The sequence below is a fragment of the Ictidomys tridecemlineatus genome, chromosome 11 (assembly GCF_052094955.1).
Source record: "Ictidomys tridecemlineatus isolate mIctTri1 chromosome 11, mIctTri1.hap1, whole genome shotgun sequence".
NCBI classification, from domain to species: domain Eukaryota; kingdom Metazoa; phylum Chordata; class Mammalia; order Rodentia; family Sciuridae; genus Ictidomys; species Ictidomys tridecemlineatus.
The window spans coordinates 9,820,217-9,846,200 of record NC_135487.1 but is presented as its reverse complement, the minus strand read 5'-3'; the positions used below and the strand labels follow the sequence as shown (position 1 = coordinate 9,846,200).

General features: G+C 59.3%; 1 protein-coding gene and 1 long non-coding RNA gene across 7 annotated transcripts in view; one reads left to right on the top strand and one right to left on the bottom strand.

Annotated features, from left to right (window-relative positions):
- Kazn (kazrin, periplakin interacting protein) overlaps positions 1 to 25,984 on the bottom strand; it is an 892,501-nt gene that overhangs the window by 10,337 nt on the left and 856,180 nt on the right. For 4 of the 5 annotated variants that reach the window (XM_078025325.1, XM_078025324.1, XM_078025326.1 and 1 more), the window contains 4 exons: positions 24,762 to 24,885; positions 7,293 to 7,498; positions 6,697 to 6,815; positions 2,009 to 2,240 (listed from right to left, as the gene is read on the bottom strand). In XM_078025325.1, the coding sequence (XP_077881451.1) occupies positions 2,009 to 2,240; positions 6,697 to 6,815; positions 7,293 to 7,498; positions 24,762 to 24,885 (681 nt within the window). Of the gene's footprint in view, positions 1 to 2,008; positions 2,241 to 6,696; positions 6,816 to 7,292; positions 7,499 to 22,547; positions 24,886 to 25,984 lie in introns of those variants that run through there. The other variant, XM_078025327.1, reaches the window with a different exon arrangement.
- Positions 5,216 to 9,398, top strand: LOC144367884 (uncharacterized). Of its 2 annotated transcripts, none has more exons than XR_013427453.1 (5): positions 5,216 to 5,438; positions 5,522 to 6,064; positions 6,568 to 6,788; positions 7,009 to 7,119; positions 7,321 to 9,398. It is a non-coding gene; the product is annotated as an uncharacterized LOC144367884 (long non-coding RNA). The 2 variants fall into 2 exon arrangements; XR_013427454.1 differs by having other exon boundaries at positions 5,221 to 5,438; positions 5,796 to 6,064.

The window sequence follows — 25,984 nt, the reverse complement described above, 5'->3', positions numbered from 1 at the left end:
CCACCTGCACACTGCCCCTCGTGTGCCCTGACCAGCTCCCCTGACCCTCGGTGTCCTTCTCTACCCATCACTGTCATGACTGACCCTGTCACACTCTGGGCTCCCAGAGACCAGGGCCCGTGTTCCCATGTCCCCTGTGCCCAGGCCCCTGCAGAGGCTGTGGGAGGAGTGGAGGGTGGACAGTCCCCTCTGCCCCTCTCTGCAGACCCTGGACAGCTTGTGTTCTGGTACTGCTTTCAGGAAAGCCATCTGGGCCCGGGCCCAGCAGCCAGGGGTCTCTGCCACTGGGGGTCCGTGCAGAGGCCCTTGGGCTGAAGTCACTGCCCCGCGCTCCTGGCAGAGCTCAGAATCCAGGGGCCACACAGTCCAGACTCCACGGCTGCACAGGCCCTGGCCACTGCCCTCCTCACGCTCAGGCAGGACTCGGCTCCCGCGCTGCCACCGTCGGGGCCTCTGTCCTCCCGCCTGCTGCCCCTCTGCTGCGTTCTTCCCTCCTGTTGTCCGCCCTGGGTCTCTCGAGCTCCTCCTTGAGCCTCACGCTCTCTGGAAGCCCTTCCTGACCCCCACAGGCTCCTTCTCTGGTTTTCATAAATGCCCCGGCTTCTCTCCCAGGGACAGTGTCCCTCGGTGTGGTCATCCCTGGCCTCTTTGTGGGTGTCCCGCAGGAGAAGTGGGCTCTCTGAGGGTGAGGGTCCCCATTTCCCCTGAATCCATCCAAATAAGCAGCTGTCAGGAGGATGGATGGGAGTTTGGGAGGATGGATGGGAGGATGGATGGGAGGATGGATGGGGGGATGGATGGGGGATGGATGGGAGGTTGGACAGGGAGGATGGACAGGAGGTTGCATGGGGGGATGGATGGGAGGATGGATGGGAGGTTGGATGGGAGGATGGATGGGGGATAGATGGGGGGATGGATGGGGGATGGACTGAAGAATGGATGGGAGGATGGATGGGAGGATGGGTGGGAGGTTGGATGGGGGATGGGTGGGAGGTTGGATGGGAGGATGGATGAGAGGTTGGATGGGAGGATGGATGGGAGGATGGGTGGGAGGTTGGATGGGGGATGGGTGGGAGGATAAATGGGAGGATGGATGGGAGGATGGATGGGAGGATGGGTGGGAGGATAAATGGGAGGATGGATGGGAGGATGGGTGGGAGGTTGGATGGGAGGATGGATGGAAGGATGGACGGGAGGATGGATGGGAGGATGGATGGGAGGTTGGATGGGGGGATGGATGGGAAGATGGATGGGAGGATGGATGGGAGGTTGGATGGGAGGATGGATGGGAGGATGGATGGGAAGTTGGACGGGAGGATGGATGGGGGGATGGGTGGGAGGATGGATGGGGGATGGACTGGAGAATGGATGGGAGGATGGATGGGAGGATGGATGGGAGGATGGGTGGGAGGTTGGGTGGGAGGTTGGATGGGAGGATGGATGAGAGGATGGATGGGAGGATGGATGGGAGGATGGATGGGAGGATGGGTGGGAGGATGGGTGGGAGGATGGGTGGGAGGATGGATGGGAAGTTGGACGGGAGGATGGATGGGGGGATGGGTGGGAGGTTGGATGGGAGGATGGATGAGAGGATGGGTGGGAGGTTGGGTGGGAGGTTGGATGGGAGGTTGGGTGGGAAGTTGGATGGGAGGATGAGTGGGAGGATGGATGGGAGGATGGATGGGAGGTTGGATGGGAGGATGGGAGGATGGATGGGAGGATGGATGGGAGGATGGATGGGAGGTTGGATGGGAGGATGGATGGGAGGATGGGTGGGAGGATGGGTGGGAGGTTGGATGGGAGGATGGATGGGAGGTTGGATGGGAGGATGAGTGAGAGGATGGATGGGAGGATGGGTGGGAGGATGGATGGGAGGTTGGATGGGAGGATGGGAGGTTGGATGGGAGGATGGACTGGAGGATGGGTGGAGGGAGCGAGGCACAGGTGCTAGGTGGGTGGCCAGACAGTGGACATGCAGGAGAAGGCGGGCTGTGGGGGAGGGCCTCACCTCCCTGCTGAAGTTCACTTGGTACAGCAGCTCGATGCCCAGCAGGATGCTGACCTGGTGGAACTTCTTGGACACGCTCAGGTGCTTCTCCAGGTCCCGCTTCACGAGGGAGTGGAGCATCCGCCCGTCCACCAGGTGGTTTTGGAAGGCCTGGGAGTACTGGGACAGGCCGATGTCCTTCAGCCAGGCCTTGGCCACCCAGTGATGGTCCAGGTCGGCGGCTTTCGACAGGCTGGTGAGGGGACAGCCAGAGAGAGGGCGGGGGCAGGCGTCAGGCCCCGAGGGCCAGCGGGAGGAAGAGCGGCGGTGGGCAGGGAGGACAGCAACAGGGCAGCGGGACCCAGAAGGCCACCAAGTCAGCCAGGGACAGGGACGGAGTGAGAGAGGAGGAGGGGAAGGGGCGGGGTCAAGGGTTAAGGACCAGGACGGGGGCCAGTGGAGGCCCGAGGACTAGGGATGGAGGGGACCCGTCCTATGTACCATGCGTGACAGGGACCCTGACAGCGGGCAGAGGGACGCAGCAGGAAGCAGTGCCACCAGGAGCTCCCAGGCCTGGGCCACTTTTGCTTCTCGGGGACTCTGCGGGGCCCGAGACCCCAGAGCCTCGTGTGGCCCACCCGAGGCACGTCCCCTCTGCCCGGCCCCTTGGTGGCACTCTGTCTGTTCTCCTGTTTGGAGACTATGAAAAGCCCTGAGGTGGCCCTCACGGAGTGTCCCCTCCCGGTGCGCCACACACGTCCTGGTCCTGGGCGGCTCTGGTGTGAGAAGGTGTCACCGTCCTTCCTTCTTCCCAGAGCCACACAGAGGTGCTGTGCGTTTTTCCTATTCAAGAGCCCCCTCTCTCCTGCCACCTCCCTGGCATAGGTCAGGCTTCTCCGTGTCCCCCACAGAATAAACCTCAGGGCCACACACAGTAGGTCCACAACTAACGCTTCCAGTGGGTCTCGGGCTGGTCGGCCGTGGGGCGCTCCTGGCTGTCATCCCTCTGCCTGCCACATGGTGGCAGCCTCGCAGAAGGAATGAGGTCTGCGGGTCCCACCTGCAGGGACCCAGAAAGGACCAGGAGCTGCCAGGCAGGAGCCAGGGAGCTCAGGGGACAGGAGGGAGGCCGAGTGCCAGGGAAAGTGGTGGTGGGCCTGCACAGTGCCCTGCCCAGGAAGCCGGCCGGGCTGCCTGCCGGCTGCTGGTGGCCCCTCACGGTCCTGCCTTCTTCCCGCCAGGACCTGGGGCGCGTCTCCTGAGCACCCAGCCTGGGTGCTCTCCTCCCTGGGTGACGCTGTCCCAGGGCTCTGATGGCGTCCACGGGCTCCTCTCCCAGTCACAGGCACCACACAGGTGAGCCCCAGGCCAGCAGCCCCTCCTCACCTGCCTGCCCCCCACCCCCGACTTCCTGCTGGTTTCCCGGGTCCGTGGTCATCGTCCCCTCCCTGCTTTCCCAGCCTCGGGACGGCAGCGCCTCTGCTGCGGGTCCCTGCCGCAGCCTCACCCCTGCTTGTCCCCGTTCCTGTGGCCACAGCTGGCCCTGTGACAGCATCGACTGGACGTGTGGCTCCAGGCCTGACACCCGGGGTGGCTGTCCTCATGGCAGCACAACCAGGGTCTTCTGAGTGGCCTCCGGGTGCTGCCCACCCGGCTCTTGCCGACCCTCCAGCCTGCTCCTTCCAGCCCTGCGAGATGGGCTCGGTGCCCGCTCACTGTCTGAAGTCACCCCCAATCCTGCTGTCCAGTTTCTACTGCCGTCCAGGGCACTGGTCACGCATCATGGGTCTGGCCACCAGCTCTCCCTGCTGCCCGCCCCCAGGGACAAGCCCCATGAGGGGCTGAGTCTCTGCAGAGCCGTGAGCCTGGAGCGGGGCCACTCTGGCAGGCGGCCTCCCTCCACCCCCCTGGGCCCCTCTGGGCCTGTGTCACCCCTGCCCTCTTGGCCGACTCCGGCCGACTCAGCTGGCCCCTGGGGCTCACGGCTGGGTGAGGCCTCCCCGTGCCCAAGTCCCCAGCCACGCGCCTGCCCTCTGCTGGCCCAGTCCACTGCCCCCCGAGGCTGTCAGCTCCTGCAGGCAGGACCGGGGGGAGTCCCGCCTAACTTGGGCTTCACGCCGGATGGTGTTGGTGGCAGCCCACGGTGGACTGGGCAGGGCTGGGCATGGGGTGTGGGCTCCAGTCCACCCGGGGGCCGCTGCCCAGGGGGGGCTCCGGAGCCCTGTGGGAAGAGGAGGCCGGCAGACCCTCCCCCCTCCAGGGCCAGCCTGGCTCTCACAGAGGGGCCTTCCCGGGCCAGGCTTCGTGGCTCTAAACTGGATGCCGTGGGGCCGGGCTGTCCCCCATGGAGACCGGAGCAGCCTCCTCTCCCCCAGAAGCAAGGGTTTGCCCAGCTGCTCCATGGTGCGGGGGCTGGGGTGGCGGGCGGGGGGCCTCTCCCAACCTGCTCCAGAGAGGCCCATTCTTCCTCGCTGACCGTTAATGTGCCCCTGCCCTGCAGAGGGTCCTCTTTTCATTAAAGTTGTCCCCACGGGGCCTCAGCGGGTGACACCTCCCAGCTGCTGGGAGGAGCTATTGTAAGAGCCAGAGTCGATCAAATGGCAAAGCTCAGAAAGTAATTCTGACACTTTACAGAATGTGTCACCACCTCCTCCCTGAGCCAGGGCCAGATTAGACCCTGGAACCCAAGGCCAGGCACAGGAGGGACACGGTCTGGGTCCTTACTCAAAGCAAAAAACGCAGGGCTGTTTCCGTCTTCACAGTGGGGTCTGAATGTCCGTCTGATGACTGATGGGTAAATCGCATTCACAGAGTTTCAGGTGATGGACTGGTAAGGGGCCGATGGGGTTTGTTGTCACTATTTTGGGAAACTGGGCCCAGAGAGGGTAATATCATGCCCAGAGTCACACAGGAAGTCCCAGGTGGAAATGTTCTCAGAGGTGACCTTATTTGGGGTTCTAATCCACGAGCTCCTAAAAGTTCTGTGGGCAGAAAGAGGTTTCTGGGAATGCAAAGTTAATGTCGCGGACGTTTCCTCTGGGGAAGGCCCCGAGGGCTCCTGATAGATTCTCCAAGAGGCTGAGATCCTCAAAGGTCTAAAAACCACTGTCCTAATTCACCCATTTCCTTCTACAGGTGGGGAACCTGAGTCCCAGAGGAGGTGAGGTCACAAGGCCAGTTGGGGACAGGCTCGACTTCCACGGGGGGGGGGGGGGATGGGAAACCACAGTAAGGTCTGTCTCAGGGAGGCCCGGGGTGCCCTGTGCTGCGGCTGGGGACCCGGGGCCAGTCTGCTCTGCTCTGGTTCATGTCAGACCGTGGGCTCCTGGACATCCTCGGCTCAGGACTGTTTGGACTCATGGCTGACAGATGTTTGTCCTCCGTGACCTTCAGTGTGCTGGGATTTGGAGGCCAGGCCTTTGGGAGAGGGTCAGGGTCATGTGAGGCCCAGGTGAGCCGTTGCTCTCTCCCTCCCCCGCCTTCCTCTGCCTGTCTCCTGGACCTGGTGTGTGAGGCCACCTCGTCCGTCACCAGGAACGGGCCCCAGCAGAGCCAGAACTGTGGGGTTCTGCTGTCCCACACCGGCCCCTGGAGACCCAGCTCCGGCTAAGGCAGCCGCGTTCCAGGGCTGAAGCAGGCCACCCTGCTTGGTCAGTGGACACAGGCCACACTGATGGACTCTGTGGGGTGAGGGTGTGGTGGGAGGCGGGTGGTGAGCGAGGAGGACCTGGGACCCTTGGGAGCTCAGGAGGGGAACCCCGTGGGGGGCACCCCTGGTCCTACGGGTCACCCCGACCCCTTGCCTCAGCCCCAGCCCTGGCCTGTAGGACGGGCCACCAGCCTCCTGCCTGCTGACGAGACCCAGCGCCTTCTGGATGCTTGCTGAGAGTGGCCGCCCTAGATTCTGACCCGGTCTCTGCATTTCCGGCCACCTCAGAATCCCGCAGGCCAAAGGCCCCGCTCCTGGACACACGGGACCTGGTTTTCCTGTGTGCAGACCGGCTGGATTCTCCACCCCCAGCCCCTCTCTCTGTCACCCATGAAGCTGCTTCTGCAAACAACAGCACACGCCACCAGGTTTGATTAATTAACGGCACAAAAATGATGGGGCCCAGTGAAGGAGATGATTATGCAAAACAGAAAGTGTCACATTTGAAGCCTGGTCTTCCTCCCCCTCCGCAGGCTGAGACCCACGGGGGTCCTTCCCTTCTCCCTGGTGCTGCGGGGTCAGCGAAGGGCCCCTCAGGAGAGAGGGGACAGGAAGCCGGGCGGGTGAAGAGGGAGGGCAGGTGGGCTCCGGGGAAGACACCTGATGGGGGGGTGGCCAGCTCCCCGGGCGCCTCCTCCTCTGGGGGGGTGACCTCCCTGTGCTGTCCCCCGCCCTGGAACGGGAGAGCGGAGCTGTCCTCACTTCACAGTGGTGACAGCCGAGGTCTGAGCTGCAGGAGGGGAGGCAGACGCTCTGCAGACCAGTCGCTGGTCGGGGAAGCGGGGAGTGCCCAGGACCCTGCCCCGCAGTGGGGTGACCTGGGCGCTTGGGGAGCAGGCACCACCTTCCTTGCATGTTCATCTCCGTGCAGTGACCGGGGTGTGGCTGGGCCTCTCAGTCACCCCCGACACCCCGCCTGGGGCAGCTCACGGAGCCCCGATGCCCCGCGGCTGTGTACTGAGGCCGGGTGGACGGCCGCCCCTCCCCGAGCGCCACTCACCTCCTGCCCGCCTCCGCGTCGCGGTAGTCCTCGATGGCCAGGCGGAGCTTGCGCCGGTGCAGGGAGCTGCACACGCCCAGGCCCAGTTCCAGGTCCTCGTCACTCAGGCTCAGCAGCACCTGCTCCCGGGAGGGGACACTGAGCACTGGGGGAGGGGCAGGGCGGGGAGCAGGGACTGTCCTGGGCGCCCGGGGTGTCCCCGGCCCTGCTTGCTGCTGGTTGGGACCACGGGGAGGGGTCTGTTGGCGAGGGCCCTCCCCTTGTCCCCCTGCTGGCCTCCCCTGCCAGTCGGACACCGAAGTCTCCCCACAGCCTGCCCTGGCTGCTGCCCATCACGAGAGAGGACCACAGGGCTTGGGTGGCTCCCTCCAGCCAGTCCCACCTCCCTCCCACCAGGCCAGGAAGATTGGCCCCATTTTAAAGGTAAAGTGGCTGAGGTCCCCAAAGACTGTGTGTTTTGCAAGGGAGACACTGATTTTGCAGGGACCCCGGCGTCCCAGCACGAGTGGCCACCCCTGGACGGGCCCTGCTCCTGACTGCCCAGGGGAAGCGGTGGGAGGGCGTGGGCCGGGCCACGGTGGGCCGGAGCCGCCTACCTTCCCGCTCTTGACGTTCTCCGCGCAGGCCTTGACGTACATGGGCATGGCCATGACCACCTCCAGCCAGGCCTGGACGGCGCCCGCCTTCCAGTGGGACATGGGCGTGCTCCTGACCAGCTCCACCTGCTGCAGCCGGTCCACCTGCTCCTCGCCCTCCGACAGGCTGAGGCTCTGCCGCGTGGGGCTGCACTGGCTGTCGGAGTCTGCAACACACAAGCACACGCAGCCATGCTGGGGACAGGGCCGCAGGGACCGGCTGGGCAGGCCTCTCTTCCCCGCGCCTCTCTGGTCTTCAACATCAAAATGGCTTTGGTGGGTTTGTGTCTGCCATCTCTTCCCCCGTGACCAAACTCATCTCGGCCCCCTCCAAAGAAAACTAGAAAAATGAAGAACTGGTTTCAGAAAGGAGTGGGGGCCTCCCTGCCACCCGGGGAAGCAGCTGTGACCGCTGAGCTCAACGTTCTTTGGGAGACACAGATGTCCCCCCTCCCACAGACACACACGCCAGCACTGATGCTGTCACTCACAACAGACACCTGCAGCACCTTGGGACGGCCGGGGACTCACTGGAAGGGTCCCCTGTCATTGATTGTACCTGCTTCCTACGGGTGGGCACAGGGGCCGTTTCCAATTTTTCTCTATTGTAAACTACACGGCGGCCGTTATCTTTGGGCAACGGGTGTGATCTACTTTCTGGGAAGAAATGTGACCAGGCTCCACCCGTGAACACGCTCATGCCAGTGTGTGGAGTGGTGCTCACGGAGAGGGAAAGAAATAAGTCCCTCCATCAACACCCCAGCCCCGCTCTGCAATCTATCTGCTGGGACGATCCCGGTAAATACGTAAGGTGCAGGTCGGATGGACCCAATCCTTCAAGAAATCTTTCTAAAACAGGCTTAAAAAAGGGGTGGGGCAGATTCGACACCAGGAGAAATAACAAACCTAAAAACACAACCCTGATTAGAAATACCCCTGCCCAACATGCTATGTCACAAATCATCATGATGATGTCAAAATGCTTATTCATCAGAACAAACAGGGCACAGCTGAAACTGTGGGTCCCTAAGGCACAGCCGTGTTCAGGGCGAGGTACCGGGTGCTGGGGAGAACAGGCTTTTTTCTGCTCGCTATTCCTTTGTTAGTATCAAAGTTCCATAATAACCGTGCACAGTCTTACTATGAAAAAATATGGAAAGATTCAAAGCCAGGAAGCAGTGACCTGGTCATTGATGAAGGCTCGTTTGAATGAATGATGCGCATTCCTGTTGGAATTCACGCAATCAATGCAGTTAATCTAAAAGTCCGTAATGGAAGGATATTTTTGATGTGGGAAAATGCTCCATCTTCTGTTTCCAAGTGAAAAAGGGGAAAACTTGCAGGCACCATAATTATGCTCCCGTAAGTATACATGTGTCCCTAGTTCTCAGTGGACGATGTGGAGTTGGTCTCTGGAGGCGGGATGGGTAATTGTGCCTGAGTACGAGCGTGTGTGAGTTCACACACGTGTTGGGAGGGTCTGGGAGCACACGCCTAATTTTCTGTTCCAAAAGTTTTTTTGCAACAATCGGGGATGGGCTGAGTATCCCTCATCTGAAACGTTGGGAGCCGTGTGTTTGGAATTTCGCCTTTGGAATGAAAGGGTAAAGTTTCTAAGCTGCAAAGCCTGAGTTAAAAAGTAAAGGACTAGGTATTGTAAAGTTTCTGAACTGCACACAGAACCTGAAATTCCTGGGGCAGTTAAGACAATGCCCGGAACTGACCATTTAGTTGTTTAATAACCTAGGACCCTGTGTAGCCTGGCATGTAGGCATTCAGGGCCCAAACCAATCAGTTTAAATGTGTACCCCGCTTAGGAGTGACCAATCACCCCCGCCCGACCTGTTCCCGCCAATGAATGTGCTAATCATGTCTCAGAGTTGTTGTTCAATTTTCCGACGCCTCATGATGATTTGTTCTGACATATGTAAAGTCCCCACCCTCCCCAAAAAGTGTACTTAAGCACTGCTCAACCCCTGCCAGGGGCTCTTGGCTGCTCTCCCTTCTTGAGCTGGGAGCCCCAGTGCGCTGGAATGGATCCCCAATAAATCCCCTTCTGCCATTGCATGAGCAGTCTCTTGGTGGTCTCTTCCTCCGACGCTTCGCCGGACCCTTACAGGAATATTGCACGTTCACAATGAGAGGCCCTGGGGCTGGACACAGGTCTAAAGGTGCCCCTCAGTCCTGTTTCGCGTGCACCCCATGCACAGGGACTGAGGTGATTTCATACAATGTTGTGTGTAACTTTATGCATGGAACAAACTTTCACCGGGTGGAATTTTCCGTCTGTGGCATGACCTGGGCACTCAACACAGGTCGGATCTGGGAATAGTTTGGATTTGGGGATTAGGGATGCTCAAGCCGTGTTACGCTTGAAATCCAGAAAAGCCCACGGTCTAGAAGCCTCTCCCAGGTTTTACGGCCCTTCCCCAGCGCCTTCCCTCCCTGATTCATACTCCTCCAGGGACTCTGAAAGCCACCGTGCCCACATGGTGACCTCACACGCATCTGGGAGCCCGTCTCCCCGGGCTGCTTCCTCCCAGGGCCTCGTGCCTCAGTCTCCCCACCGTGAACAGCCCAGCCCTGCTCTCTGCCTCCCTCCTCCGCCCCGGGCTGCTGGGGCACACAGGGGCTGAGAGGCTACGGCCGGCCTGATTGGATTCCCTTCCTGGGTGGTTGGAGGGCTCTTTCCAGCCTGGGAGATGGCAGAGGGGCACAGAGCCCTGGGCAGTCTTGTTGCCGTATGTGTGTCCCCGTGATGTGGCCGCAATAGCCGCCGCCCCTGGGCCCAGGGCTCTGACGGGCTGCCCAGGCCCAGGGCCCCTCTTGCTGGTGCTGCGTGGCTTGCAGGGAAGCCCCTCCAATAGGGCCAGGACTCCAAGTCCCACAGGACTGGACCTCGGGAACCCAGGCAGGGCCTTCCACATCTGTTACAGGCTTCTGGGGAAATGATACTCGCAGGGTGGCTGAACCTGGTCGCTCAGAATTGCAAGATGTGGTCTTCGTCGTTTTCATTTGGGGCTGAAGAGAACTGAGCTTTGGGCAAACTTCACAAAGCCTCAGTTTCTTCATCTATAAAATGGGTATGATAACAACACCTGCCTCCGGGGTTGACAGCGATATTTTGAACTCTGAATATGAAGCCACAGGAGCCCTAGGTCAAGATGGCGGCTCTGGTTACCAGGGGCCCCTCCCTGGGGCTTGGGCACATTGGGGACACACCCAGCAGCTTCAGTGGCCTCGGCCCCACGCATTTCTGGGATAAAATTCGTCTCGAGTTCTGCTCAGGTGCCTAGCGGGGACCCTGGTCCTCCTCTGCCCAGCTACACTCCAGCCGGGGCCAGGTGGTGTGCAGGGGGTCCAGTGCGGGGCTGTGGGGGGAATGGGGAGGGAAAGAGAGGGGGAGGGGGAAGCAGGCTGGGGGAGAGTGGTGAAGGGAGGTGAGGGAGGAGGGGTTGGGGTGACAGATAAGGGCCCTGTGCCGACTGTGTGGGTGGCTGGAGCCTGGCCTGGGCGGCGGCCACTTAGGCACAAGCTGGCCTCACTCGGCCCTCACTCATGGAGTCCAGGACCAGGAGCACTGGGGCCCGGCCGACCTCCTGCAGCCCCCACTTTTGGCCTTCTCCATAGGACGGCCCTTCAGCACCCCCCCTGCCCGCCCAGTCCAGGAGAGGGGTCTGCAAACTCCAACCCGAGCCTAAATCCAGTCCTTTGCGTGGTTTCTACTTAGAGTTTTGCCTAAGGCAGGTTTCATGCCATAGTGGTGGCAGCGCTGAGTGGTTGTGGCAGAGGGGTGTGGCCTCAAAACCTAGAATAATGACGACCCGACTATCGCAAAAACCAAACCCAACCAAAAAGCCCCTGCAGAACGCCCCAGCCTAGAGGTTCAGGGGTGGGCTCCGGGGGAGGAGAGGCCCTGCTGCCTTCAGGTGTGTGGATCAGCCGGAGGATCCTGGCAAGTGATCTCTCTGTCACTTATGGGCCAGAGCTGTGTCCTCAGAGCCCTTAGCCTAGCGGGATTTTGAAGACACAGGGTGGGGGCGGGAAGATTATAAAGTATCTCATTCGTAATTTCTACATCAATCACTCATTGAAACGGCCTTTGGGAGATATTGGTTGTAAGTGAAACTCATTATGAAGATTCGTGGCAGGGAGGGGCTGTGGGGTAGGAAAGATGGTGGAATGAGGTGGACGTCACTATCCTAGGCACACGTACGATTGCACAAATGGTGCGTCTCTACACCACGTAGGGACAGAGCATTGAAAAGTTGCGCTCCGTTTGTGTACCATGAGTGGACATGCATTCTGCTGTCAGGTACAACTAAGTAGAACAACATCAACCACAGAATATTCACTGCACCTGTTTCTTCTTACTTTTTAAGGTGGCTACCAGAAGATCTAAAACGACACCTGTGACTGCCACTGTGTCTCCCGGGACAGGGCTGGCCTGAACTGAAGACGGGTCTTAGCTGTTCCCCCTGTTCCATTGAGTTGGAGTTAAACTTATTTCTGCTTTTAGTGCAGTGGTTCTCAAAGTGTGGCCCCTGGACCAGCAGTAGCAACACATCTTGGGAATTTGGTAGGGAAGAACGTTCTAGGCCTGCATGCCAAGGTTCTAAGGCGGGGTGGTGAGGGGGAGCGTCCAGCTGTCTAACCAGACCTCCAGGTGACTGGCAGGCTGGAATTCTAGAACCACTGACCTCATGCTCACCCCTAAAACTTACTCTGCCTGTGTAACTTACCAAAACCTAGGGCTGATCACCGTCTTGATGCCCTGTGCTAAACTGTCAGAATTATTTAAAGGAGTGATCCCCATCCTCCTGCTGACCCACATGCTACTGTGTCCAGTATTTTAATTCTGTTCTTTTTAAAAAAAAATTCCATAATTTGGATATTGTTATCATGACCCACGTTTACCAGTTTCTCTGATCATAACTGCTTGTTCCTTCTGGACTCATTTTTCTTATTTCTGAAGATCATTATTAAAAGTCTTCTTTGATAAAAAGTACTTAACTGCTAAGGTCTTGCAAGTTTTATCTGTCTGAAAACAGTCTCTATTTTGTCCTTTTCTTCCAGAGTTTTGCTGGGGACTCCATTTGGAGTTGACAGTTACTGTCTTATAGCACTTGGACGGTGCTGCTCCACAGTCCCCTGTCTTCCTCTTGCTAAAGAGAAGCCCATCTCACTGCTGCACTCTCGTTGGCTACCCTTAAGATTTTCTCTTTGTCTTTGGTGTTCCAGTATCCTGACAGTGAGGCTAGATGTGAATTTCTTTTTATCAATTCTGTCTGCATCTATGTGTTCATTATTGGGATATTCTCTCTCTCTCTCTCTCTCTCTCTCTCTCTCTCTCTCTCTCTCTCAGTACCAGGGATTGAACCCAGGGACACTTAGCCACTAAGCCACATCACCAGCCCTTTTTATGTTTTATTTTGAGACAGGGCCTCGCTAAGTCCCTGAGGCTGGTTTTGAACTCACGATCTTCCTGCCTCAGCCTCCCAAGTTGCTCAGATTACAAGTGTGCACACTGTGCCCGGCTCAACCATTGTCTCTTAAAATATTACCTCTTCTCCATTTTTTTTTCTGTGCTCCCCTTTGGGATACAATTAAACATTAGATGGATTTTAAAATTCTGTCTTTGCTACTTTGTAGCCTAGTGTTGCCCATCAGAGCTTTCTGTGATGATGGAAATGTGACTTGATCTTCCCTATCTGACCTGACAGTTGCTAGTCACGCATGGCTGTGAGCATCAGTGATGTGACTGTGCAACAGAGGAACTGATTTTTACTTTTATTTAATTTTAATCAATTCAAATATAAATGTAGAAAGCAACATGTGGCTAGTGGCTTTTGTATTTGACTGGACAGCTTAAATTTCTCCTTCATAGTTTCTCCTTCATCTCTCTACATCACATTCTTGGTATGTAATTTCCTTAGGTCTGTTTTCCATTTTATAAATTCTCTCTTCAGCTATTTAGTCCACTGTTTTAACTCATTCATCCAAGCATGTATTTATTTATTTTTTTAAATGCTATCAACTATATTTTATAGTTCTAAAAAGTTTGGTGTGTGCCTTCCTCACCCTGCCCCAAGTGGCCATCCTCTTGCCACAGGCACTGTCTGGCCCCCACACACACTCTGCACATTCTGCTGCTCTGCTGCCATGGGAAGATACCCTGCCCCAGTGTGAGTCCCTTAGGTCAGAAGACAGGCCTGTTTATGTTTTTATTACTCAAACTGGCACATGGTGACACTCAGTGCTTTGTCATGGAGATGCTGGCCAGGATTGCTCACCCTGGCAAGAGATGGGATGGTGAGGAGGAGTGGGGACTTGCTCTCTGAGCCTGGGAAATTGCTGTTGGCCCTGCCTGCTGAGCTGCAGAGCTAGAAGCCTTCTTGTGGGTCAGAGTGAGATTTGAACAGACAGACAGACTGACGAGAGACGGAGAGACAGAGACAGAATTTACGTGATCCAAAGGCCTAGAATAGGGACAGATAGAGTTGATGTAGACATGGGTGCCCACCTGTGTCTTGGGGTTCTCTATGTCTGCCTGTGTTTTAGGACAATCTCCCCAAAGCCCAAGCATCTGAGCACAAATTCCACAATCGGGGACACCCAGGCCACTCTCACTAAGCCACCGGGGCCTCTGACAGGTCAGCTGTCGTGAAGGGCACGGCAGCAGGATGGCGGCTCTGGTGGCGGTGAGCCCTGGGCTGACAGAGCGGACGCAGCGTGATGCCCAAGCGCCAGACCTGGGCACCTGGCAGAGGCTTTGAGAAACCTCTGCTTCACCCCCTTTCCTCCTCCTTTGCCCCAGGACAGTGCCTTCTCACCCCCCCCAGCTTGACATCTGCATCTGAATGAAGTCAGCCTTGGCCCAGAGGCCTGGCCCAGGATCCAGTCAAGGGAGCAGGGGGTTACTCTGAGCCTGGAGCCTCCCCCACTCCACTTTACCAGGGTCATGGGAAGTTTGGGGACCCCACGGGGCATGTGCAGATCCTAGGACTGGAGGGTGCTCTCGAGGGTGTTTGGCCCATCTGTCGTGGGCAGGACGAGCACAGTTGGCGTCCCTGAGTGGTCGTAGGACCAGGACGTCACCTGCAGGGGAGCTTAGGGGGGAGGGACCTGCTGGCTCCTTCACCTGCCCGTAGAGCGGGGGTCAGCCCCACTGCTGGTGGCCCAGCCCTGGGAGGTGGCATGCTGCACCCTTGTCCCCATGCCTGTGACCTCTGAGCACCACTGGCCACACCTGTGGATCCTAACTTAAACATCTGTCTCTCCCCCTCGCTGTCCAGCCCACAGGGACAACAAGGCGTTCCCTCCCTCCCTCCCTCCCTCCCTCCCTCCCTCCCTTCCTTCCTTCCTTCCTTCCTTCCTTCCTTCCTTCCTTCCTTCCTTCCTTCCTTCCTTCCTTCCTTCCTTCGCAACTCAGGGAGGCCCTAAGCAACCTGAGGAGACCTTGTCTCAAAAAAAAAAAAAATATATATATATGTATATATAGGGGGCTGGGATGTGCCCACCGTGAGGCGCCCCTAGGTTCCAGCCCCGGTGCCAAACATTAGTTTATATATATGAATTTTGAGCCTTTCCCCAGCTGTGACCCACGCCAGGGCTCCCACAGCTCCCTCTGGTGCCCTCAGCTCCACTGACTTGGCTCCTACTTCTCTGGGGTTAACATTTGGGACTAGAAGTGGAGCCCCCTGGAGCTTGGCAGAAAAGCATCAGTCACAAGTGACATTCTGTGTGCCCGGGTCGGGGTGGCAGAGAAACAGGCTTCCCTGGAGGGAGGTGGCAGATGTGTCCAGTGCCTGTCTGATCGGCCACTGTCCCCGGGGCTAGACCTCCAATGGTGGCCAAGCACCTGGCCCTGCTGCCGCTGAGGCCAAGGGGTGGTGAGGCCGGGCGAGGGGTCCAAGGCTCCTGGCTGAATCCCCTCCCTGGGAGTCTCCTCCTGTCCCTGGACTCCCGCCTGGAGTCATCGCCACCTCTGACACCTGCCTCACCCTCCCTCCCATTCCGTCCTCCTCGGGCCCAAGGTCATTGAGACACAAAGCAAAGCGCCCCGGCCTGGGGACCTCCTCGCTCAACCCTGGTGACGTCCCAGCTCCTCCTCAGGCCCTGTGTGCCCAGCCCTGCCCACCTTCCCGGGTCTCTCCCGTGGCCTGGCACCCTGGGGTCCTGCATTTCCCGGTGGTCCCGACACCCGGCTCCAATCCACCCCACTTCTCGGCCTGCATGGAGGCTGCTGCTTACAGTCCTCCAGCTCTGCTCCAGGGAGCCCTCTCCTGGTCACTAGAGTCGGTGGCCCCGCCCCCAACACACACACACACACACACACACACACACACACACACACACACACGGGGCGCCCGCGCACACACATACTCATGCTCCCACCAGCTCATTCATTCAAGAACCGCTATGCACAGCGCCTCTCCCAGTCGGATCCTTACTTGAACATCTGTCTCTCCCACCCGCTGTCCAGCCCATGGGGGTAGCAGCTGGGCCTGTTTTCACCCTACCCCCATCATCTCTAGTACTAGCAAGAGCCTGAGCCAGTGTTTTACAAAGTGCACGAGTCTGTGGCATTTATTGCCGGTTTCTGTGGCATAATCACACCCCAGTGGCTGTCCCTGGGTGGGGAGGAGATGGGCAGCTGCATGAGTGGCCCGGGCACCTGCTGCCTGGGGTTGGCTAAAGGAAGGGAGCAGGGCGGCAGGGCAGGGAGCGGGTCCATCTTCTCCCGGCTGTGCCTCCTGCACCCCTGGGCGGCCTGCCACGCCACCTGTCCTGTCCTCTCTGCCGGTGGCAAGCTGTCCCTGCCGCTGCACTCTGACAGTGGGGCTGGGTCGTTCTCTGCTGCGGGGACTGTCCTGTGCACTGAGCTGTGCAGCAGCTCCCTGGCCTCCACTCACCAGGGGCCAGTGAACGTGGGGGGTGCCCGTCCTTCTCAGGGACACTGGTGCCCTGCCCTGCCCTCAGTGCTCAGACCAGCTCTGCCCAGCAGCCCACCAAGGTCAGCTCTCCTGCCCCTGGGAGGTGGCAGGGGAACCCCGTCTGCACTTTCAGAGCCAACAGCTGAGTCTCATTTTTAAGCCCTGCTCCTGCTCTGTAATGTGAACGCTGACCTGCGGTGGCCCCGCGATGGCCCTCACGTTGGATGCCTCCAATCTGGGCTCAGAGACAAGGGCAGGCCCCTTGCTGCCCAGCACCCGGGAGCCGAGGGTGAGGGACCGGAAAGGAGGTGCTTGGCCCAGGTGAGCGCCTGTGGGAGAGCAGGGGGGAGCTGGGCTGGCAGCACCCAGCAACCCTCGGGGACAATCCAGATGGGGCGGCGGAGCCGTGAGTCCTGACAACCCAGCCGTGGGGTTTCCCCCCCTCTCCAAGGCACATCAGTTGTTAATATGAAAGAATCAGATACAGCCCATTGCAATTTGGGCTTCTTGAAAATCCAGGAGCTCTGGACACGCCAGGCTGGCCCCCTAGCCTGGGCCTGCTTGCTGGGACTGAACGGGGGTGCCCTTCTTTCCCAGGGTCCCCACGGACCCCTCCACTGACCCGCCTGTCTGCCGCCGCTGCGTTTGAAGCACAGTTGACAGGAGGCACCTCAGTGCCAGCGTGTGGCACAGGGGAGAGCTGGTGGGGGACGGTCCTTCACTGTGCACTCTGTCCTGGGGCCTGTCAGAGCTTGCCTGGCACTGCACAGGTTCAAGGTAATCCCAGGGCATACCGCCAGGCCTCCTGGGCCTCACCACCAGGCCTCCTGAGCCTCACCACCAGGCCCCCTGAGCCTCACCCTGGCCTGGTGATGGACAGCTGCAGGCCTGAGCTCCCTGTGTCCTCCCTGCGAGGCTGACTCAAGGCCCCGGAAGACCCAAGTGACAGAGGAGGGAAGTGCACTCAGGAGAGCCCCTCAGTGTGTGGAGCCTGGCTTTGCCCACCAGCCCAGGCCTCCTCTCTCCGTCTCCCGCAGCCCTGGGCACGCGGCTAGATGTCCTTGACACCTCTCTCCGTTTGGGATTTCATCTCTGCAACAGCCAAGGGTTTACCTTAATTCTAAAGAGGGGGAAACGGAGGTTGGAGTGAAGGCTGAGGGTCACATGTCCCTTGGCACTGCCTCAGGGTGGAACCCCGGCACCCCAGCCCCTCTCTGCAGCGGGCTGGTTTCCATCAGTTCTGCCCACTCAGCTGCCCGAGCGGCTGGGCGCTCCCTGCAGGAAGAGACAGGGACCTGGCTGGACTCGCACAGCCCAGCTGCAGCCCCTGATCCGGCCTGTTATCTCCGACCCTCCACCTGGGGACACACCCTCAGTGTCCCCTGGCTTCCTACACTCTCCTCCCCATCTCTGTGGCTCTGGCCCCTACGGTGACAGCTGTCAGGGCTGCCTGCTCTGCTCCCTGGCCCAGACCTTGGGCTCCACGCCACCCCAGGGACATCAGCCTCCTAACAAGGAAGGAAGCTGTCCCTGTGCAGGCACGAGGCCAACCTGGGTGTGACTGCCATCTCCGAACTGTCCCAGGACAAGCGATTAGGCAGCTCAGAGCTTCTAGAGAGTGACGAGGGCCCTGGAGGCCAGGAGGGGCCAGATCCGCTCCCCGGGCTTCAGGGGTGGGAAGACCAGCCTCGTCAGGGGCCTAGAACAGAGTGACCAAGCCCCAGTGCCCCCCAATCATGGTCCAGGCAGGCTTACTTCCAACTTCGGGCTCACTGTCCAGTGTCCACGGGGTACCATAGGCTCCTGACCAAGGCCAGCAGGTCCACCTGATGCTCAGCAGAAGGTGGGCCACACTTCAGGAGTCTGAGGTGACAGATGTCACACACAGAACTCTGACTTCACCCAGCCTTGACACCTGGCCCCCACCTCCCGGCTGTGCACCTCCAGGGAAGTCGGGGACCCTCTCTGTGACTCTGTGACTCTGACCTCTAGGGACAGGGACAGGAGGTGCTGTGGTCTTCTGAGGCTGGCTTGAGTGGCGATGCATTGCACCCCCCTTTGCTCTCTGCTCTGCAGGCCTGGAGAGGCCCCTGGCGGCAGCTGTGTGGGGGGGGCCCTGGGATTTCCTCCCCCTGCAGGACCCTGGGCTGTCCCAAGAAGGTGGCTTCCTTATGGTGGCCTTGGCAGGTTGACACTGCATCTCAGGGACTCAGTGCTGCCCCCTTGGCCTCTGCCCCATGTCACCCCCTGTCACTGAGTCCTGCTAGGGACGTCTGTTATACCAGACGCCAGGCCTCAGCCTGGGACCTCCTGAGTCAGCAGGTGTGGGGGGACGGGAGTCTCTGTCCCCAAGCCCCAGGCGGGGACAGGTTTGACAGCCACCCATCTACGGTGCTTCTCCAACCCCCTGTTTCTCCTTTTTGAAGGGTCTATCACGAGACCCTTCAACTGGACTCCCCGACAGAAGTCCAGGTGTAACCGAGAAGCGGGGGGCTTCTGGCTGGAGGTGGCCTGCAGTAGCAGCCGTGGCCACAGTGAAGGTCCCCTTGGGGTTCCACGGAACCCAGTTTGCAAACTTCCTAACGACTCCACTCTCTTCCTCTTTGGGGTTGAGAAACGGAGCCCCACAGAGTTGCCTGCTTAAGGCTGGTGTCCCGTCCTGCTGGAGAGACTCTCTGGAGCTCTCTGTGGACGTGCTGGCCCTGAGGGCAACTTGGGACCGTGGTTGGTCTCCAGACAGCGGGGGTGAGCCTGGTGTTGCCTCTTCCTGGCTGTGTGACCTTGGACAAGGAGTCACCTCTCTGTGCTTGGTCTGTTCCTCTGTGTTGTTGGGAGGGGAGAGGGGCAGGCCTCAGCACTGCCCGCCTGGTCTGGCCTTGGCCTTGGGCACATCTCCTCATAAGGACTCCACTCCCGGGGGCTGGGGGCGGGGTTCTGCTTCAGGCCCTGGCACGTGGCTGCCTCCCTCGATCCATAGGTCCCCAGGTAACCACAGCAGGGAGCCCTCTTCTACCTGGATTCTAGAGGGACAGAGGTTTCAGGTCATAGGTCTCAAACTCCCTGTTCCAAGGCAGAGCAGCCCGGTTCTCCTCCACAGCAACCCCAGAGCTGAGCTGGGACCAGGCACAGGGCTCGCAGCCCTGGCACGGCCGTGGGAGGGACCTGAGGCTCACACAACCCAAGGCCCCGATTCCCCCAGGGACAAGTCTTCCATGAGTCACTGCAGGTTCAAGGTACATCATCAAGCTGCTTCCAACTATTCCCCGAAACATCCCGTTAAACCATGTCACAAGCCACGGGACCACAGGTCACAGGGCGGCCCTTTCCGGTCTCTGAAGCTCATGGAGCCTTCACATTTGAGTCTCTGTGAGGGGAGGTGCTACTGACCCATTGACAGCCAAGGACACCAAGGCTTACGGGTCGCAGAACTTGCTGGAAATCGCATGCAGGGTCAGAGCTGGGAGGGACAGCGTGGGCGTGGCCTGGAACCCGCTGCTGGGCTGCAAGGGTCCCTGGATGGGTCCCCAAGGATCGCATGAGGCACATCCTTGTAGCCTGGAAGATTCTGGGGGCGTGGCGTGCAACTTCACGGGCTCCCTTCCTCATGCAAGGAACGGGCACTTACGGGCGACACTCTAGAAAGCAACCAGGGGTTTCCCAACCCTGAAATTCAGGGAGGTGTCGGGCCAGCAGGGCACTTCCTGGGCTCCGACTCTGCCTGGCAGTGTGGCAAGGCTCCCCGGGGCACCTGCTGCTGAGCGGAAGTCCCGCTGTGCCCAGGAAGAGTGGGCAGGGGCTCAGCTGCTGCTGCTGTTGCCTAAAGATGAGTGCTCACGGGGGCGAGGGGGGGCCTCCGTGGCTGTGGGGGACAGCGGGCAGGGCCACCAGGGCAGAGGGCTGCATATTGGCCCTGCTCTTGGGAATTGGGCCTTAGGATACCATGCGAGTGTGGCTTTGGCCTGAAATCTCCACACCCCGCTGCCACCCTAAACAGACACCCTCACATTTTCTGCAAAGTGACACTTCACAGGTGACAGCCGTGACTTTATAACTTCTACCCTGCAAACCTCTAGGTCGGGTCTGACCTTTTACAAAGTGAATCTGGGAATAGGCGCCCCAGGGAGTCTTGGGGAGGTGGGGGACCAGGGCACGTTGGGGCTCACTCACTCCCAGCTGACACGGCTTCAGGGCCCTTTGTCCCAGGAGTGTGGGGGGTGTCTGATTTGTTAAAGTGAAAGTTTCCCAGAGAGGACTCACAGGTATTTTAAAAGTCACACAGGGCTGTCCCCACGGTGTGGCCCACTCTGCCCTGGCCCCGTGAGACATGGCGCCGTAGCCTGCACAGTCTGGCCTCAGGCCTGCTGACGGCAGGGGTACAGTCAGACCCCAGGCCTCAGCCCGGGACCCCTGAGTCAGTGGGTGTGGAGGGGCCGGGAGTCTCTGTCCCCAAACCCCAGGAGGGGCCAGGGGACAACTACCCATCTACGGTGGTTCTCAAACCTCCTTTTTCTCTTTTTTGAAGGGTCTATCAGGGGACCCTTCAACTGGACTCCTACGCAGAGTCCAGCGTGGGGCTTCCTTCCGGCTGGAGGTGGTCTGCAGCGTGAGCCACGGCAACACTGAGGACATTCCAAGGGAACCCCTTGGGGTTCCACGGAACACAGTTTGCAAACCTACTATTTACTCTACTCTCTTCCTCTTTGGGGCTGAGAAAACAGGAGCAGCTCCTGGCCACAAGCTCACCGGGCGGCGGGTGGTGAGGGGTGGGAGGGCCTGCGCCCTCAGGACCACAGCTCTGGTGCAGGCACATGGCGTCACCATGCTGCGGCCATCTGGCCAGGGAGAGGAGGGCAGGGCAGGGTGGGCTTTTCTCACTGATTAACAGGCCTGTGGGAGGGTTAACTGAGTTAATCAGGGAGGATGCACAGCACAGAGCCTGGCCTATGGGAAACGCTTAATAAGTGTTAGATATCATTATGGTTGTTACTGTTGTTGGTCACACAGGTTGGAGTCTGCTGGCACAGGTGGGAGAGCCCTCGGAAGAAGCACCGGGGACAGCCCTGCAGGCCACACACTGCGCAACTCAGGGCACCATTCACACAGTAGTCTGGAGAATGGAACCTTCTAGAGTACTGCAGTGCACAAGCTGGGCAGCTGGACACTGGCCTGGATGCTCTTGACAGCCCTACTCTAGTTCCTGACTAACAGACGTCACTGCGAGCTGGACTGTTTACAGCAAGATCTCTTTGGAGATGGGACATAGCCCAGGGGTAGCCTTCCTGAGCAGGCACAAGGCCCTGGGTTTGATCGCCAGAACTGACAAAAAAGACGCATAAGGGAGGTACAGCGGCTTTTGAGTACAGCTACTGAGATCGGGAGGAGTCGGGAGGCCCTGCTCTGAGAGTCCCGGGATTGCAGGTTGGAACCCAGGGCCCTGGCCAAGCCGTTCCTCTCTGGGCCAAAGTTTCCCGCTGTGTTTCCCACTGGGAGTCGGTGGGTAAGTTTCAGGATTAAACAAGTTTAATCCTCGCATGCCAACTCTGTCTGGGGTGACCACCTGAGGCCTCATAAAGTGGGAAGTCATAGCTTGTGTCTTAGATAGCTGGCACTTTCTCCCAGCCGGAGGGCAGGCGCTAACGCCCATGGGTCTTATTGCGGGAGAAGTTTTTTCCCAGGTGGGAGGCGGAGGTTGGGGGCGTGGCTGTGGTCAGGGTCTGGGTTATCAGGTGGCCCCTTCCTGACACACAGTGGGTCTCAGGGGGGAGACCTGGGGACCTCATGGGGCTCAGAAAGCCGGGTGCACTCTGGAAGTCCCGTGGCCTCTCACTTGTCCTGAAGCTACTCTCTGTCCCCAGGGAGGGGGGACCTGGGATGGGGCAGAGGCCCACTGGGGCCCGCAGCAAGTAACATGCCCCAGGGTCGCAGGCCCCCCTCTGGGCCTCCGGAAGGCTCCGTCTCTGGGCCCGGGATGGGAGGAAGCAGATGAAAGCTGAGGGTGCTGGGCTCGGAGGTGCTGCTCAGGACCACGGGGCGGCCTGGGTGCCCACCGCTCCTCCAAGTTACAGGCGGGCGGCAAGGCAAGGTGTCTCTGGGAGGCCACCCCGGCTCGGCCCGTCCGCGGGCCCAGAGTCCAGCCAGCTTTCCTCGGCCCCTCCCCGTCCCCCGCGGGGACCCAGCCCTGGAGTTCCCAGGAGAAGGTTGTGCTGGGTCGGGCCTCCCCAGCGGGGCACAGCCTCCCACCCGGAGCAACAGCGAAGCACTCAAATAACATAGAATTCCATCATATTTTAAAATAAGCTTTATTTAGGTTTTTTTTTAATATTTTATACTTGCATCCATGCCTTGGAGAACCTTTCCCACGGGAAAGCTGGTTTTCATCTAATGGAGCCCATAACTCATTTGCTATTTGACGTAGTTCTCTTGAATAAATCATCCTTAGTAACTCTTAGAATTATCTCCTAATTTACAAAAAACTGAAATGAAAAGGAACTACTAAATCATTACCAGGAGTTCGCAATCTGATGTTCTCGTAAGTAAAGGGGAAAAGCCGTAAAAATCAACAATAACAAAAAATAATCATGGGGAAATATCCTCTAAAATCTCTATGACGCCGGCTCCAGCCGCTCTCCCGCCCACTGGGCTCGGTCAACAGCTTAGCCCACGAGGGCAGCCAGAGCCCAGAGGCACGGTGCCCACCTCTCCCCACGCCTGGCCGGGGTCGGAGGGCAAGGGGAAGCTCACTGGGGGCTGGTTGGTTGGTTTTAGAGACTCTGGACAAAATGCCCCGTCCATTCCAGACGCTCCAGCATTTGAGACCCTCCCTGCCGCTTTCTAAGAGCCGAGACGTGACTGTTAGCAGAAGCGCCACGACGTGGTCTGCACAGTGACCGAGCTGTTAGTCATGAAGGTGGAGGGCCAGGGGCCAGGGCAAGGGAGAGGAGAGGTGGACTTCCAGCGCGGGGTGGGCCTGGCTGCAAGCGCCCATCTTCCCCGCCCCCCCTGTTGGAACCCACAGCGGGGTCCCCTTGGCTGGTGACACCTCGCTGTGGCCAGTGCTAGTCCCCAGACAGGTGGGTGCTCCTGCCAGCCCTCCACTCCTGGGAGGGGGGGTCAGGCAAGCCGGAGACTGAGTCTTAGGAATCCCCAGAGATCCTAAGTGTGGCTGCAGGGACCAACAGGAAAGGGCAGGGCAGAGGGCTCAGGGCTGGACACCATGTCCCCGATAGCCCTCCCTGAGGACAAGGGTCCCCTCCGCCCTCCACCTGCCTGGTCTATAAAGTCAGGGTGAGAGACAGCCTGGGAGGAGCAGGTGCTGCAGGGGCCCCGCGGGGAACCCACGCAGGCCCAGGGTCCCTTTGGTTGACCCTGGGGACGAGCCCCGGGCTGTCTGTCTGTGGCTTCACCCTCTCTCAAAAGACAGGCCCAAGAGAAGGGGATCGTGACAGCTCACGGAGGCCAGGTTCTGTACTCAGATACACACAGAGGGGAGGCTGAGGAGGAGGTGGGAGGCGGCCCAGGCCCTGCATGCAGCCAGGAGAGGGGGGAGACAGAGGAGGAATAGCAAGCTGGAACCGGGTGGTCCTGGGTCCAGCCACCTACACCCTACCTGGACCGGCTGGCGGCTTGGCAGCAGCATGAACAGAGAACAGACAAGTCACAGAGACCCCCGCCCGCCCCGCCCCGTGGAAAAATATACACCCCAACATTTACGTAATAATTTAGATAGAATATTCTGTCTTCTGCATTTGTGCAAATAAATTAAACGAAACCATTTCCTCTTCTTTTTCTTTTTTTTCCATAAAGAAAGAAACGCAACGCAATTTAAAAACAGGCAGGCCATTAAAAAGGGCCCGCTGGACCCCCCGAGCCCCTGGCCAAGGCGCCCTGGCCGGCGGGCTGGTGAGCCTTGACGGAGAGCGACCTTACCCTGACGACGATGGCATTCTGTGGCTAAAGTGACTTGGGCGCACCCCGAGGACAGGGTCTGGTCCTGCACATGGACACGGGGGTCAGGGGAGGGGACAAGGACACAGACCACACCCTCGGGGAGACGGGCTCCGGAGCGGTGGTTAGGACAGCGACATGTACAAGCACGGAGTGCACAATAGTCGTGTTATTTACAAATACATAGCAATCCTTCAAGTTTTCAAGTTTCATTAAAAAGGAGCGGAGGAGAAAGGGAGGGAAACCCACGAACCGAAGGGAAAAAAATAAAACGAAAGAACAAACCAACATGGAAAAAAAAAAAAACAACAAAAACAGATTAACAAACACGACGGCCTCGCTCCGGAGACGACAGTTGACAGGGTCACACACGGTTTGCGGTATGTACATCAATTACAGAGGCGCGGGAGGCCCGGCCGCACGCAGCCCCGCGCTGCGCACTGCGCCCGCGGCGCACCCCCCGCCCGCACGTCCACACGCACAGACAGCCCGGCGCCCGGCGGGCATCACCAGTCCGCGTCCTCCTCTATGTAATAATCAGGGGCGGTACCATCAAAGAGGCCGGGGTCGAGGGACTTCCGCTGCTTCCCTCGGGCGAAGACGCGCGAGATGGAGCCGAATCCCATCTTCTCTTTCTTCTTTTTCCGTTTTTGGTCTTCAAGATCCTCTAGTGACTGGGGGACGGGGGAGAAGAGCAGAGAGAAGCTTAGCCCGTGGGCACTGCTCAGGCCAGCGGGCAGGGTCGGGGGCAGGGACTGGACAAGGGCAGGTCAGAAGCTGGGCTTGGGGACCAGAAGGACAGTGCCGGCGCGTCACCCACTGAGCAAGCTCGGGCCTTTTGGAACCTCCTGGGGACAATATGACCCACCCAGGATGGTCTCCAGGGCACCCCTAAAGCGAGGACGGTTGGTTGTTTTGTTCTTTAAATTAAATCTGCCCACGGCCCCCAGGCGTGGAAAGCTGGGCCCCTGCCCAGGTCAGTCCGGGGGCCTGGGAGCCAGAGCTGCTGTGCCCGGGGCCCCCTGTGTACGTGGAAGGGGGCGGGAGGTTCTGGGAGACGCGGAGCAAACCTGCCCCGGAGTGGGCCAGGCAGCCACCGGCACCCAAGAGCCCTGGACAGGAAGCAGGACTGGCCGCTGGGAACAGGGAGGGGCTGGGCTAAAGGCGGGTCCTAATTTGTCCCTCCCTTTGGAACCCTGGGGGGCACCCAGCCCCTCTGAGCCCAGTTTCCTGTCTCTGATGTGGGGATGGCCACAGGGGTGGCGACCCTCCTAGCGGGGACTGCAGGGCAGGGGGTGGGTCAGCAGGAGGTCTGCAGACGGCCAAGGGCAAAGACGTGTGGTGGCACGTCCACAAACAGGCCGGTGGGGACCGGGCTCCCAGAACACTTCAGAGCGCCTTGGGGTCCAGACCCCGCCTCCCGCCAAGGAACCTGCATTTGAACCGCTTTCCCTAGAGGACCCCAGTGCAGATGGGCAAAGACCAGCACACGGGGGCCACAGGACCAGAGAGGTGACCTGGAGGCCCCTGCTGACCCCCAAATTCAGACCATTTTCCTTGTAGCCTGTTCCCCTCTGATGACACGTTGACACTAAAAATGGATCAAGTTTCTAGCAGCACAGGGCCCCCAAACCCAGGGGAAGGTGCTGGCCAGGGCAGCAGGACACAGGGACGCTGGGTGCATAGTAGGTCTGAAGGTCTGGGGGGGGGGGGCACAGCAGAGGCGGTCCAGGTGCCGGCCCTCGTGAGACTCAGAGTGACTCCGTTTTGGAA